Genomic DNA, 15,605 nt, shown 5'->3' with positions numbered 1-15,605 from the left:
TTAAATATTGAATGAAATGATGCAATCTTTTGGAAATTATAAATTAGGTATTTCAGAGGCTCTACATTGTATCAGTCTCTATTTTAAAGAATTCTCAATTGGTCATAGAACGGGATGAAAGGATGTGTCTGGAGAAAATGAGAAATGGCCTCTCTAAAAATAGAAGAGTGTGTCAACAGTTAAGTGGGACAAGTCTAGGAATTTCTGTTATAAAATCTGGCATGTGGATAACCGAAAAATAAAATTAATTTGAATTTGAAGAATAACAGCTCTCTTCCAGTAAAACTTCCAATGATGAACATTAAATACACAGGATATGCATGATGGTGATGATATAACACAAATGCAAACACCGACTTAAAAATCAATTACTCAAAATCAAAGCTAAAATGTTTTCTTCTATGGGTACTCCGTTATTTAGCACTGCAGTAGAAAGCCACCAAAGACATTATAGGACTTTATTTATAGGGAATTTCCACATAAGGTAATTACTCAATTATGCAGAGGACAGTTCTAGTGTATATTTTGACTACAGAAGTTTTTGAATAGTGTGGATAGGCAAACAAAAAGGAATCATATTGAACAAATATGAATAACCTGTAAATATGAACTACGGCTGTGCTAAAGCATTAATATGGCCACAGCCATTTTAAAGACGACCTTTTTCATGTGGGCAAATTTATTAAAGCTTACCATCAGAGAGGAAATTGAAAATAGGCATTGTTTGCCAATATTATACATTTCTATCACTCAGAGATGAAAAAAAATGAAATTTAATGAAATTTAAATTTAATGAAAGAAAAGTCAGAAAAATGAATTTAAATTTACCAGCAGAAGTTAATACTTTAAGTAGAAACATCTGTTTGAATCTGGATAGTACTGGTTTATAATGCAGACCCTTCCCACATATCCTGAGAGGTCCCGAGAGGTCCCAAACTCGCTGCTTATAGGGCCAGCAGGCGGTGGGAACTAGGGAAGTGGGGGTTTCAGCCAGCAGTCTGAGGAGGTCAGCTACTCTTTATTTAAAGGCGATAGATGCTGTGCAGAATGGTGCAGGCAAGGTTGTTCCATCTGATATGTAATAAGCCAGCAACTTGTAAAGGTGGTTATAACTTTAAATTATTTTTTAAATGTGTATTTATTTTTGAGAGAGAGAGAGAGCGCGCGCATGAGCAGGGGAGGGGCACAGAGAGAGGGGGACAGAGGATCCAAAGTTGGCTCTGTGCTGACAGCAGAGAGCTCAATATGGGTCTCAAACTCATAAACTGTGAGATCACCACCTGTGCCCAAGTTGGATACTCAACTGACTGAGCCACCCAGGTGCCCCAAAATTATTTTTAAAGTTTGATTACGTTACAAGGAACAAAACAAGCTAACCAAAATAACCGTGAACTGGTTGTGGTGCCAGGGCCATCAATGATCTGGGGCAGCTAGCGGGAAAAATCACTGAAGAGCTTTTTGTTATTATTTATTATTTTATGATATTTTAATGAAGAGGAATTTAAACAAAGAAACGATTGGTTCAATAACACTGAGATATGAATATATCAATAAAATATTTGAAACTGTAGATAAACAGTTAAGCCATGAACTTATATACATCTCTATCATATCACTCTAATTACTTCATCTTAAATATTTATACTTTAGCACACTTTCTCTCAGGTGGCTCTTTGGTTTCCTTAGAGTTCCCAACATTCTGCTGCCTGCTTAGTTAGAGTTATGCCAGGATCTCTGATAGGATCTAATTTTCTCTTCAATAGATCATAAATTTTCTTGAATGCACTTTAGAGGATTAGAATAAATTGCTACTGCCTGTAGTTTTGTTCTCAAGAAAGGAAAAGTACAACCTGTCATATCAAAAGTTATTTTGATCCAGTAATTTACTAGGAGGAACTAATTAATATTTATATCACATATTATACCAATGAAAGTATTTTATTTTTCAAATTTAATATTCATCAGTACATTTCCCTAAAAATCAAGGGCAAAATATGAATTCATTTAAAATTAGTCTATTTGGGATGCCTCGGTGGCTAGGTTGGTTGAGCATCCGACTTCGACTCGGGTCATCAACTCATAGTTCGTGGATTCGAGCCCAACGTCAGGCTCTGTGCTGACAGTTCAGAGCCTGGAGCCTGCTTCAGATTCTCTGTCTCCCTCTTTCTCTGCCCTTCCTCTGCTTGTGCTCTGTCTCTCTCTCTCTCTCTCTCAAAGATAATAAACATTAAAATAATTAAAACAAATAAAATTAGTCTATTTATGATTTATTTTAGGAAAATTGTTTACCTGGATATATTTAATACTGGGACATTTCCATTTGTAAAACTGGTCTATTTCAAAAACTGAACAACAACAATAATAAAAGATTTGCTTAGAGAAAATAAGTAACTGCATATTTGCCAGTGTATTTCTAAGTGAAAACATATATTGGCTACTGCTAAAACATATATCAAAGTAAAATATTAGCATTGCATTTATATCTATAATAATCAATGTATCATCTGGTTTGATTTGAGAGTTACTTGGTTACAAATAGTTACTTGACCACTTTTAATATCCAAATGCCAGAGAAATATGGCTAAATGGTCAATTTTTTGCAGCCATATATATGATTAAAAAAATCAGTATTTTGGAGGGTGATTTGCATTAATAAAAAATGACCTATTTGCAGTGTGCTTAGTTTGGTTATAAAGGTGTTATTTGGATTCCTCATATATGAGTATACAATCAAAGATACAAACTATAGGTTGTTTTAACAGATTTTCAATATACAGTAAAACCTTGGATCTTGACTAACTTGTTTTGCGAGCATTCTGCAAGATGAGCAAACCTTTCTAACACATTTTAACTTCATAATTAAGTGATGTCTTGCAATCTTGCAATATGAGTAGTACGTGATGCCAAACGTCACATGATCATAACTGAGCCAATGGTTCTTGAAATTCAACTTGATATACGAGTGCTTTGGATTACAAGGATGTTTCCAGAATGAATCCCACTCACAAACCAAGGTTTTCCTGTAATTTGATTTACTTGTTAAAAGTTTTGAACATGACATATGAGGATGCCCATTCACCTCAAAGTACAGAACCTCAAATCTAAGATGCTGTAGAAAGCCTAACTTCTGAGATAGAAAATTAAACGAAACCATACAAAAAACAATGTTTTTGTGTATACAGCTGGTCTTTATGTATACTATCTATCATGACAAAACTAGGAGGTATATAGATGCAAACGCCTACAGTTTAGTCTCTATACCCAGTGCCTTGTCTTGTGTCTCTTGGCCCAGTTATTTATTTATGAAGAAGAGTGTTATTTTGTAATTAGCAGCCCACCATAGGAACTATGAACCATAAATATTTCAGTTCTAAAATTCTTTGATCGGGGGGATGTCTTATGGGCATGGCTGTCCATGTCCTGTTGGGGGGCTGGGATGTAGAGTGGGAGGGAAGGAGCAACGTTTAGCGTTTTACACAAGAGAAACAGAAGAGCAATGGGAACTCTTGGATGAAGGGACATCTAGTGCAAAGCAGTAAGAGTCTAGGCAAGAGCCTTAGTTGACGTTTTAAAACATGATTCTGGGAGTAGGGCTGGAAGTCTGGAAAGAGGTGGTATGTCAGCATGAGAAACAGACTGAACAAAAGGTTAGGAAACTATCTGAGGACATTTTCAGTGGTTAGGAGCACTTTCGTCAATAACATAATTAAGACATGTGGCCAAGACCATTTCTGAAAGTTGTAGGCGGGGCAAGAAACAAATCACATTGAGTCAATCCGGGAAAAAAGTGGCCATTTCAGGGCATTTTGCTGGGGGGAAAGAGTCAGTACCCAAATGTCTGAGAAAGGATTTTTGGTGTGAGAGAATCTGAAGGCATTTTGGTCAACAGTGACACTTTCTGGAAAGTATGTTAGGTAAGGGCTGCCTCCTAATGTTCTTTATTTTAAGTAAAAAAAAAAAAAAAAAAAATCTCATTAAACCAATGGGAAACACCTTCTAATGTGATTTATTCTCAAGGGGTCTATTAAAAATATCACTGCTGTTACTAATTTTCTCTAAGAATTCTTATCTGACAATTGACGATTTTTCTCCAATTCAGCCAGGATTCCCCAGTGAGCCTTTTGCTATTTTCCCACAGAAGTACTAATAAAACAAATTTAACATATTGCTCAGAGTATGATTGGCGAATCCATTTAAATTCGGTCTTTAAAAATACTTGAATTATCATAAGGAGCTGTGTTGTCTTGGAGCTCAGGCCAAATTGTTAACATGTCTTCAGAGGACATCATTTGATACATAAATACGTGCTTTGCATTTTATTCAAACTGCCTATTTGGTATATATGGATGCATTCATATGAAGAAACTTAATTATACAATTATCTTATCCTTAATGGCTTTTTCCCCTTCTATGTACATGGTAATATGAGCAGACAAAAGGCCCATTAATCTTATATCCCTTGAATTTTATGTTCCTTTGCGGAGTGGCACACCCACGTACATCAAGGGAATTTACTAGGGGAGGAAGGTAGGCGCAGCGTAGGGAGGAGGGGGGAAGACTTCATCGATGCCTCTAGGAGAGCTCACCTTTCTGAGAGAGTAGATCTCACACTACCCGTTCTCATGAGCAGGCTTTGCACCTCGTGAGTGCCTGTGGTCAGTCCAGACAGGGAGCCATGATGGCTGAGGGGGAGGTCAATAGACTCAGAGCTCGTATGGAGGCTAGTCATGGACTGGTAACTCGGAGTGTCCTTGCTGCCAGCAGAGGAACTGCTCAGATTGGCAGCCCACACGAGACCACCTGATGTGAAAGAGTGAACCGATGCTGGGCTGGAAGCCAAGGAGTGACTTAAGCTTATAACGTCTGTAGTTAAGTCTGAGGGTTTATTGAAGAGAGGGCTGCTGCTGCCACTCAGCCCACCAGCACTGCCCATGCTGCCCGTACCAGACGACGGTGACTCCAGACTGCCTTGCCGCGCTAAAGTGGTACTAGGACTGGGCATTACTGAGGAGGATTTCACACCCTCAGTATTAGGTGCAGGGGCAGATTTGCCACCTGCCTTGGCACCAAACAACCTAAAAGAAAAACAAATAACAACTTCAGTTGTTCCAAGAAACGGATATCCACATTTAATATTTAGGGTTACAGAACACAGAGCCAAGCGTGCTTCGGTATTGCGAGCGACCAAGCACTTCCTGTCTCTGTGCTATTAGCACGTTATAAGCTTGAACTTCTTAATCTTGTGCCAAAAAAATCTCTCATATCACCATAAGGGTAAGTTGGTACTGGGCGGCCACCCACATGGTGGGGGGAAATGGGCAAAACAAAAGTAGATCAAACATGAAAATCCCTGGCTTTCACAGTTTAAGTGATCATGAGAATCTTTCAAGAAAGAGAGTTTGAGCACATTCACTGGTACCTATTTACAGAACCATTATAATGAAACAACTTCTACGCATTCGGTATGTAACACTTAAAATTTTTTCTTTCTTTCTTTCTTTTTCTCCTTGTAACAGTTTATTCACAATCTGAAAGGAATGCTTAAGGCAAGGTTTAGGAGGTTATGTTACATGGTTGGTGGCCTGAGTGGCTGTCAGAGAGCAGTTGGTTAGAAACAATATTGGACACTGTTGGCAACATGTTGGTTTGTGGGTATTTTCCTCAAGAAAGACCAAAGGGTTTTATGTCAGTTGCCAGTGCTATTCAAATACATATTTATAACAGAGATTTGAAACAGTTGGTGCTAACTTAGATGTTGGAGTTCAGTTCAGAAAACATTTTAGTTTTGTAAATGAAGCAGATGATATAATCGAATTTATGTAAATACGGAAATAAAGTGATATGAAGTAATGGCATAATGATTACTAACTAATTAAGTTGCAGTGAAATCCATCTTTCCTACAGTGAAATATTTTATGACGAATATGAGAAATTGTTTCATAGGTAATGGGCCACTGGAGGGCACTATTGGCTTTTATTTAAGCAACAGAAATAAATTACTCCCACTAGAAGTCATTATTCTTTCCGATGAGAATCAACATCTCAAAAAGCCAGTTTTTCAGAATTAATGTTTCTACTGAGGAATATAACCTCCAGCTTTTCAAACAATCATATAACTGAGATTGCTTGAAATGTAAAAGTAAATGTTTCAAGACCCTTTACTTCCCAGTTATCAAGTTCTTAGTTTGGTCATCATAATAAAAACAAACATTAAACATACTTAACTATAAATAGACTATAATAATAGACTATAAATGTAATAGTATATAGACTATAGGTCATACTCTTATCATTTCATAGATGAGGGGATAGACCCAGAGAGGTTTAATCATTTATCCCGTCTTTAACCACATGTACTTTCCTGCCACTTAAAACATATTAGTATTTCAAAATAATGATATCTCACAGCAGAATTTCACATATTTAATATCAAAGACAGTCTTTGTACAGAAACTAAGGTATGCTGCTTATCAGAGTCATATCAAGGAAAGCAGATGAAGCTAGAAAATCTAGCCCATTCCTTAGTTGTTACCCTATATGAAACATCTAAATGTTTTCAAATTCTGTCCATGATATCATGCCTTGACTTTCATGAATCTGTCAAGATATGATACTGCATCAATCTGCCCAATGTAATCTTCTACAAGAAAAACAACTGCATCTACATTCATGATCACTGACTCATTAAGAGCCAGCGAGATAATAAACACTGGAAATGAATACCAATAGTCATAAAGACCTATTTTGTTTTATTTGTAATTGTGGAAAGGAGTGATGGAAATCTATGGAAATTTTACAAGCGATCACTTTATTTTATCACCACCCCTAGGTACTGCCATCTGCTTTTAAATTTCTTATAAATGCTGTTTATTTGCTAATATTAGACGATAATGGAACTGGGAAGCTTGAGCATTTCTCAAAACAAATACCATTTTTTGATAGTTATAAGATTCTACAGTTATACATACCTTACAATATATATGTAGGGTATATATACTTGGGATATAATATTTTGGACACACGTATATTTTAAATGTCTATATAAACGGTTCACATGTATCCTATGGTATAGCATATTCTACTTGCCCAGCGTCAGTTTACACATTCTTACCTTCGAAACGTAGGTGAGGCAATGTCAGGATACTTGGATCCCGGCTGCCTGAGCCCTTGCGTCGCACAGGCACTGGCAGAGGTGGGGCTGGATTTGGGGGACCCTGACAAAGAAACACTCTCTGAATCTGAGACTGCCACTTTTTCCTTTTCCTTGTCTGTCTGGTTGACAGTGACGGGACTCGAGCGCCCCGACCCGATCTTAGTAGGTTCTCTGAGCTTCGAGGTGGTGGCACCGGCCGACTTGCTGCTGACGTTGGAATCGATACTGCTGGTGCTGGACCTGTGGCCGCCTCGGCCGGGGATGCCGCTGGCGCTGGACTTGGAAGGGCGGGGCAGGCTGCGGTACTGCAGGGAATTCTTGGAGCTCACGTGCAGCACGCCGTCGTCCTGGTTCTGAGAGCCGTCCAGACTGGTTTTCCTCCCGGCACCGGACTTCCCACCGATGGCAGCCGACTTGGGAATTTTACCCAGCGTAGCCGATCCGCTTGTAATTGTGGCTCCACTGCTTGTGATCATAGTAGATGACCCCACGCCGCTTGACTTCTTAAATCCAAAAGAGCCAGGAGTGGCTGATCTTCCAATACCCGAAGGGGGCTTTTTTCCTTCATCTCCGCTGCTTTTTCCTGCATCTGAAGGAGACCTCTGTAGAGATGATCCTTTTAGAGGCGTTTTGCCTTTCTCGGAAGCTTTGGCGTCATCGGTTTTCCCTAATTAATGAGAAATACACAAATATACATGCCTGCACACTTCAATTCGATAATAGCTTTTTTTTAAACGATGTGTAAAAAGTGAATACATCTTTATGCTACTTCAGTTCCTAAATATCAATATAGATCTAAATAGGCATGCACTTTAACATACTGAGAGGACTGAGTACACAGCTATAAAAACATGGCTCTTAGAGGAAATGTGATGAGTGATGAAGGAGATAAATTGAAAACGCACAGTTTTGCAATTTATTATTATCTTCTATCTCACAATTCTCTTCCTCTATCAGGATAGCACTTAATCTTATCAAGCTAAGTGTCAGAAAAATAATTCACTTGGATATATATATATAAGGTGATTATATTACCCCTGGTACATCACTAATTCAGGTGGCGTTATTTAAAATTAGGCACCATCTCATTTTTATTTTTTAACTTTCTTTGTTTATTTTGAGAGAGACAGGGAACATGAACAGGGATGGGGCAGAGAGAAAGGGAGAGAGAGAATCCCGATCAGGCTCTGTGCTGCCAGGATGGAACCTGACATGCGGCTTGAACCCACAAACTGTGAGATCATGACATGAGCAGGCATCAAGAGTCAGATGCTTAACCAACTGAGTCACCCAGGTGCCCATAATATTAGGTACCATTTAAAAAATAGGGAGAGAATCTTAAAAAAAAGATGGTACAATTTGACAGAATTCTTTCACTCTTTTCTTTCATAAATATAATTCACAAATAATGTTTCAAATCTCCAGAATTCCAACCCATTAGATTAGCGTGGCTGCTTTTGTTTCTCAGTGGTGGTAGTGAAAATTAGAGGTATGCTTACCATTACACTTACCATAAATATTCCCAACTTTCATAAGGAGGTCAGAAAGAATGCAATCTTTCTAAAAATTTTTTTAATGTTTTATTTATTTCTGAGAGAGAGAGAGACAGCATGAGCAGGGGAGGGTCAGAGAGAGAGGGAGGCACAGAATCTGAAACAGGCTCCAGGCTCTGAGCTGGCAGTCAGCACAGAGCCCTACATGGGGCTAGAACCCACGAACCGTGAGATCATGACCTGAGCCGAAGTCAGATGCTTAGCCGACTGAACCGCCCGGGCGCCCCAGAAAGAATGAAATCTTATTTTTATTATTAGGGAGACTTCTTTTATTTGCACATGAACAGACACTGACGGTGGCAGAATAGACACTCAACAGCCCCACATTATGATGGTGCTCTCTAGAGATTGCCAGATTGTTACATTCCTGTGGACTTCTGTGGCAAAGTATGTGAAATTTACATGAACAACAACAACACAAAAAACTACACAGAGAAGAATAGAATTTAAAAAAATAAAGCTATCATTAAAGAGAACAAAGACTGAATGGGAACTATAAATTAAAACATTTTTGCAAAACAGCTGTGAAATGACAAGCCTACCAGGGGTCTTGAGTGTACTTGCTCCAGCTTTCTGCCTAGAGGACGCTCCTCCTTGGGCAGACATGCCTCTTCTCCAGGAACCTGTCTGGGAGATGGACAGGGAGGCTTTCTGCCCTGCCTTCTCGGGGTCTTCAGGAAGTCCTGAGGAAACAGCCTTCCACTTGCCACCGCCATCCCCATGGCTGTCGAAGTCCTCTTCTGTTTTCTTCAGCTCCTCGGTAGCATCCCATGGGTCATCTGTTGTAGAACGTTTCTCTGAATCTGTCTTCAGCTATGAGGAAAATGTTACAAAGAAACTTTTTGCAGAAAAATCTATAAAGTGTGAATAGGCACTGCAATGTGCTTTCAGATAACTGGTTAAAAAAAAAAAAAAAGCAGCATTGATTTATATTTCAAAAGAATCCCGAAGACTCCTATTTTTATCTCTGTCTTCTGAATTTAAGTTTCATTAATTTTAGTCACACAATTCTCACTGGCACATATTAGAGAATGTTGGAATAAATATGTGCAGAAAACCCCAATTAAATACTCCAGAGAGGAAGAAATTTTCTATGTCAAATTTAACAAGGAAAAGTAAGACAAGATAAAACTTAATTATCTAATATCCATTCTTGATTTACCATTCTCAAGAGATGTAGTAATTTATTTCAGAGATCAATACAAAATTAATCAAGGACTATTTAAAGTTAGACTATTAAAATATTCTTAGAGTTAAAAAATATCAGTATTATAAAAACAGATATGGTAAAATAAGTCTTTCTGGGTTGGCTTATGATCAACAGAAAAATACATATACACAAGCTGCTTCAGTTTATGAAATTATTTCAGATTAAGAAGTCATGTTATATATTTTCTTAAGTTTTATTTTAGAGAGGGAGCGAGTGAGTATGTGAATGGGGGAGAGGGGTAGAAGGAGAGAAAGAGAGAGGGAGAGAGAATCTTAAGCAGACTCCATGCCCAACATGCCACCTGAGGTGGGACTCGATCTCACTACCATGAGATCATGACCTGAGCCAAAATCAAGGGTTGGAGCCTTAACCAACTGAGCCACACAGGTGTCCCCATGCTATATTTTAATTTAATATAAAATAGTTTAGGGAAGAAAAAAACTGGCAGGAGCATTGGAAAAAGAAAGAAGGCGATTCTCACCTGTGTGTTCTTCCTGGAAGGGACAGTGATGTTAGAGTAAGAGCTGACTGAGGATGTAGTATTCAAGTCGTCTGTGCTGATATTATCGAGGGTGTCACTGAGGCCACTGCTCACAGAGCTGCTGTCATCCCAGCTAAAGACAAGACACACAGCAGCAATGAACTAAACAGGATGCACAAGGCAAGTCACCAATATTCCACATAACACTTATCATGTCTTGGAAGGATCATCCTCGTTTCTTTAATCTCATGATGAGAAGTTATTGACTTTCCATTTTTGGAGAATCACATTAAATAAGAGTTGAACCTTATCTAATATGTGCAAAGAATCAGTGCAGGTCCAGGCCCCTATAGAATGAACGAGAACACTGCTACAAATATACCGTTGTATTAGGAAAGAATAAAATTACCAATGACTTTTTCTCCTGGAAAAGGCAATATTGCATATAAGAATTCATTCTTTGTTCTGAAAATTAGAAAAAAAAAAAAAAGAACTGTGTTTTAGTTAGGAATCAAAGTTCTTCATTCTTTCTCCTACCGTAGTTACTACTTCTAATGAATCACCAACTTTTGAACATTGAGTTTCATTGGTAGCATATCATTTCTCCTGCCCTACCTCACAATTTCTGACCTAGACAATAAACACTGGTCTTCCTGCCTTTGGTCTTTCTCAACACAACTTTGCTAAATTTGGGTCAATGAGCAAAATGAGCAAAAATTCACATCTGGCCATGTCACTCCTCTTCTTCAAAGACTTCTCTTTACCAAAGCCATAGATTCCAGAATAGAATGTGCCTGCCTCAACAGGATGAACAAAGCAATCCACTGGGGTGTAAGAAAAATATCTGAAATTCTGAATATATTCATTTTTAATCTAAACAAGAAAAAAGCAATTAAGCTATATTAATATTCATGGGCGGGCTAACATGTGCAATCTCACTTAGTCAATGTATCAGATGATGCAGAAGTAATGTAGGATAAGCAGGATAACTTGAATGAGAAGAGCAGCTCCACAGGCCCAAGGGGTGGGGTGTGCTTCTCTCACTTACTGTCTGGCTCTCAGTCTATTGTGATATATTGCTGCTTACCTATGCTCTATTAAGCAAATTCATCCACATGGGATACATATGTTAGATGCAGACAAAAGTTAAATGTCATTAAATGACAAGTAGCTTTAAAAACCTTCTACAAATAATCATTATATTAAAAGAGTATCCTTTTAAAAGTTTTATTGATTGATTGATTGATTGAGAGGTTGAGAGGTTGAGCAAGGGAGGGGCAGAGAGAGAAGAAGAGAGTATTCTGCACAGGCTCCATGCTCAGTGCAGAGCCTAACATGGGGTTCCATCTCATGAACCATGAGATCATGACCTGACCTGAAATCAAAAGTTGGACGCTTAACCAACTGAGCTACCCAGGTGCTCCAAAAGAATGTCCTGAATGAAAGCATAAGCAAACCACAGAGAAACTGATACTTTTTCTACTCTGATATGTGTACTTTGTGAGTCATATCATAAATTCAAAATAATAGTAATATATTGAGATCACTTATAAAATCAATAAGAAATATACTTATCAAGAAGAAAATAAAATTTGAATTTATAGCAAATACTGTTAGTGATGATCCCACCCTAGCTGTGTATTTTGTTTGTGATATTAGGTACTGATAGCATAAAGCATCACGATTACCAAAGATATTTATAAGTCAGACTGTTTTTGAGAACTGTATTTTAATTGATATATAATTAACATGCAACTTTATATCATTTTTAGGTGTACAACATAATGATTTGATTTATGTATCTATTGAAAAATGGTTACCACAGTAGGTTTAGGTAATATCCATCATCACACTGTTACAAATGTTTTTCTTGTGATGGGAACTTTTAACATTTACTCTCTAAGCAACTTCTACTTATTTCTGTATGTATGTATGTACACACATATATATATATATATATATTAGCTTTTTTTATTTTCAGAAAGACAGAGAGAGAGCATGAGCAGAGAAGGGGCACAGGGAAAGGGAGAGAGAGAATTGCAAGCAGGCTTTATGCTGTGAGTGTGGATACTGACATGGGCCTCCATCTCACAAACCATGAGGTCATGACCTGGTCCTAATCAAAAGCCAGATGCTTAACCAACTGAGCCACCCAGGTGTATCCAGAGTCAGTATTTCTGAAAATAGCCTCTTCCAATGTCAATCTTAGCATCGGTGACTATAAAGTCAAATGTAACAACTCTGACGATAATTATAACCATCACTTATGTTTTACAACCATTTAAAATCTCAAATGAACACAATAACTTTTTGATTAAAATGGCATAAGTGACAGAATCTATAACAATATATAAATATTGCAATCTATAAATAGAAAAGTAGGGGCACCTGGGTGGCTCAGTTGCTTAAGCAATCAACTCTTGAATTCGGCTCAGGTCATGATCTCACAGCCATGAGATCAAGCCCCAAGTCAGGCTGGGCACAAAGTCTGCTTAAGATTCTCTCTTTCCCTTAGGCAGACTGGGTGGCTCAGTTGGTAAGCATCTGACTTCAGCTCAGGTCATGATCTCATGGATCAGGAGTTGGAGCTTGGTATCAGGCTCTGTGCTGACACCTCAGAGCCTAGAGCATGATTTAGATTCTGTGTCTCCCTCTTTCTCTGCCTCTTCCCTGCTCATGCTTTGTCTCTCTCTCTCTCTCTCTCTCTCTCAAAAATAAACATTAAGAAAAATTAAAAAAAAAGATTCCCCTCTTTCCTTCTCCTTCGACCCCTCTCCCACTCACACTGCCTCTCTCAAAAAAAGTATAGTAAAATATATCTAGTTAATAAATTAAATATCATAGATTATTAAAAGAACATAAAGAAAATATTTCCAAATTTAGCTTAGTGTAATAAAAAGCAAATGGATTCATAAAACTAAACTCTTTATGTTATACACCTAAAACTCATATAATTCTGTATGCCAACTATACCCAATAAAAAAATTAAAGCGTTTCATTTGAGTCGTTTTTAGATGTTCACAGCTAGTATGTTCACTTGCTATTCTTACTTTACTATCTCACAGAGTTGTATGAGAAGCAAATGAATCACTTACACAAACTATTTTATAATAACTTTTCCATCTCTTCCAAGATCTCAAATTCTGGAATCCCATTTTTTGACCACAATATTCCACATTTTCAGCATGCTGAAGTCTACTGATTCCTAATTTTACATCAACTTTATAGAGAGTTCCTATTACCCATTTTTACCAGCCTTCTTGTATGTGGTTTTAAATTCTAGTGAGCTCTTTACCAAGTGATGCAAGACCCAATGGTGCTAAAGCAAAGGGATCACTAAAATAATAGTTCAACCAGTACTGTTTTCTAGTTCTTGCCACCTTAATAGTCTTCATATCTGTTTTGACTTTCTTTTACTTACATGTATGTTTTCTTCATTCTTATTTTGGAAAATACAAGAAAGTCAACAAATCATAATGACTAATATAATAATAATATATATTTTATTGCATATAATAATATGATTATATGAAAAAAATCATTGTTATGATTTCTCAGGGCTACTTAGGAATTCTGTGTTATCCAAAAGTAACCTTCCTGTCGACTGGAGGAAGATAGCAGCAGAGCGGGAGGACCCTAGGATTGCCTTGATCCCTGAATACAACTAGATAACTACCAACTCATCCTACCTACCCCAGAAACTGACCTGAAGACTGATAGAACAAACTCCACAACTAAAGGCCAAGAGGTCTCATCGATGAAGGTCGGAAGTGTAGAGATATGGAGAGAAATGTAGCCACTGCAGTGGGAAGGGAGCACGGTCACAGAGAAGGGGGAGAGACAAACTAGCACACAGGCGAGTGCACAGGGAAGACAATTCCCCATAACAACTGGCTTGGAAGGCAAGAGTGACTGAATTTCAGGAGTTCTTGCAAGGAGCTGGGCCGAGAGCCAGGAGTTTTAAAGGTCAGTGGATTTGCCTCAGGGAGAGCCGGGAGGGCATTGCGCTGCTCTTGTTGAGAAGAGAGGACAAGCAGCCTGGGGACATACGGCACGGAAAGAGAAATCTGAAGAGTGCCTGGGGCACACAGTGTGAAGGTTATTTGCTGTTCTTGGAGTATATCCCAGAGAGGCAGCATTCATGGAGAGAGCCCTCCAGGAACAAAGGAACTAGCTAGCACCATTCCCTTCTCTGTTCTTCTGTACAAGCACAGGGCCACCTGTGGAAACCAGTGCAGTGCCCACACTTGCTACCTAACTTCCATACCCCAAGCCCCTCTCTCCACTCAATTCCCTGCTCTGCAAAACCACCCCTCACAGTTACACTTGTCTCAGTCCCAGAATGGAAGGAACCCTCTCTGATAAGACTCGCTGAAACACCTTTTGCTATACCACATCTTTCAACTGTGGAGTTTTGCAGAGCCTCAGTTCTGGCAAGAGTGGCGGACTCATTTCACAAACAGACCAGAGCACATCTAGTTAAAATTCACCACATTCAGACCAAGGAGCAAACATTTCCCACAACTGCAAAAAGAACCTCTGCAGATGACTGGTCTGAAGGATAAAGTGACAAGGACGCAATAGCAGGATGTACACAGTACACATCTGAGACATTCCTTAAAGCACTAGGCCCTGAGAGGCAGAGAAAATCACGCTGCAGGGCAACAGAGAACCTCTTCTTTATAAGGCCATTACCTTTAAAAGTGGGAGACTAGCTGATTTTTCTAACACAGAGAAGCAGGCACAGAGGCTTAGACAAAGTGAGTAGACAGAGGAATTTGTCCCAAATGAAAGAACAGAACAAAGCCATGGCCAGAGATTTAAGTGAAACAGATATAAGGAACAGACTGACAGAGAATTAAAAGTAATGTTCATAAAGATACTTGATGGACTTGAGGTAAAGAGTAGAGGACATCAGTGAAACCATTAACACAGAAATAAGGAATAACACAGCAGAGATAAAGGGCTCAATAAATGAAATCAGAATGAATGATGGAATGAACAGCAGGCTGGAAGAAGCAGAGGAATGAATCAGTAATCTAGAAGAGTAATGGAAAGTAATGAAGCTGAACACAAGAGAGGAAAAAGAATTATGCAAAATGAGAATAGACTTAGAGAATCCAGTGACTCCACCAAATGTAATAACCCTGGTATTATAGAAGTCCCAGAAGAAGAGAAATGGGTAGAAAATTTATCTGTAGAAGTAAT

At 38.4% G+C, this 15,605-nt stretch overlaps 1 protein-coding gene across 1 annotated transcript in view; it reads right to left on the bottom strand.

The window, feature by feature from the left end:
• The window catches only part of NAV3 (neuron navigator 3), a 366,296-nt gene that overhangs the window by 85,252 nt on the left and 265,439 nt on the right, over positions 1-15,605 (bottom strand). Inside the window, exons 12-15 of the mRNA XM_039235544.1 lie at positions 10,398-10,530; positions 9,249-9,519; positions 7,112-7,820; positions 4,587-5,075 (exon numbers count right to left, since the gene is read on the bottom strand). Coding sequence (XP_039091475.1) covers positions 4,587-5,075; positions 7,112-7,820; positions 9,249-9,519; positions 10,398-10,530 — 1,602 coding nt within the window. The remainder of the gene's footprint in view (positions 1-4,586; positions 5,076-7,111; positions 7,821-9,248; positions 9,520-10,397; positions 10,531-15,605) is intronic.

The sequence above is a fragment of the Hyaena hyaena genome, unplaced genomic scaffold (genome assembly GCF_003009895.1).
Source record: "Hyaena hyaena isolate Hyena2069 unplaced genomic scaffold, ASM300989v1 scaffold_99, whole genome shotgun sequence".
Taxonomy (NCBI): Eukaryota; Metazoa; Chordata; class Mammalia; order Carnivora; family Hyaenidae; genus Hyaena; species Hyaena hyaena.
This window is presented reverse-complemented; position numbering and strand designations above follow the sequence as displayed.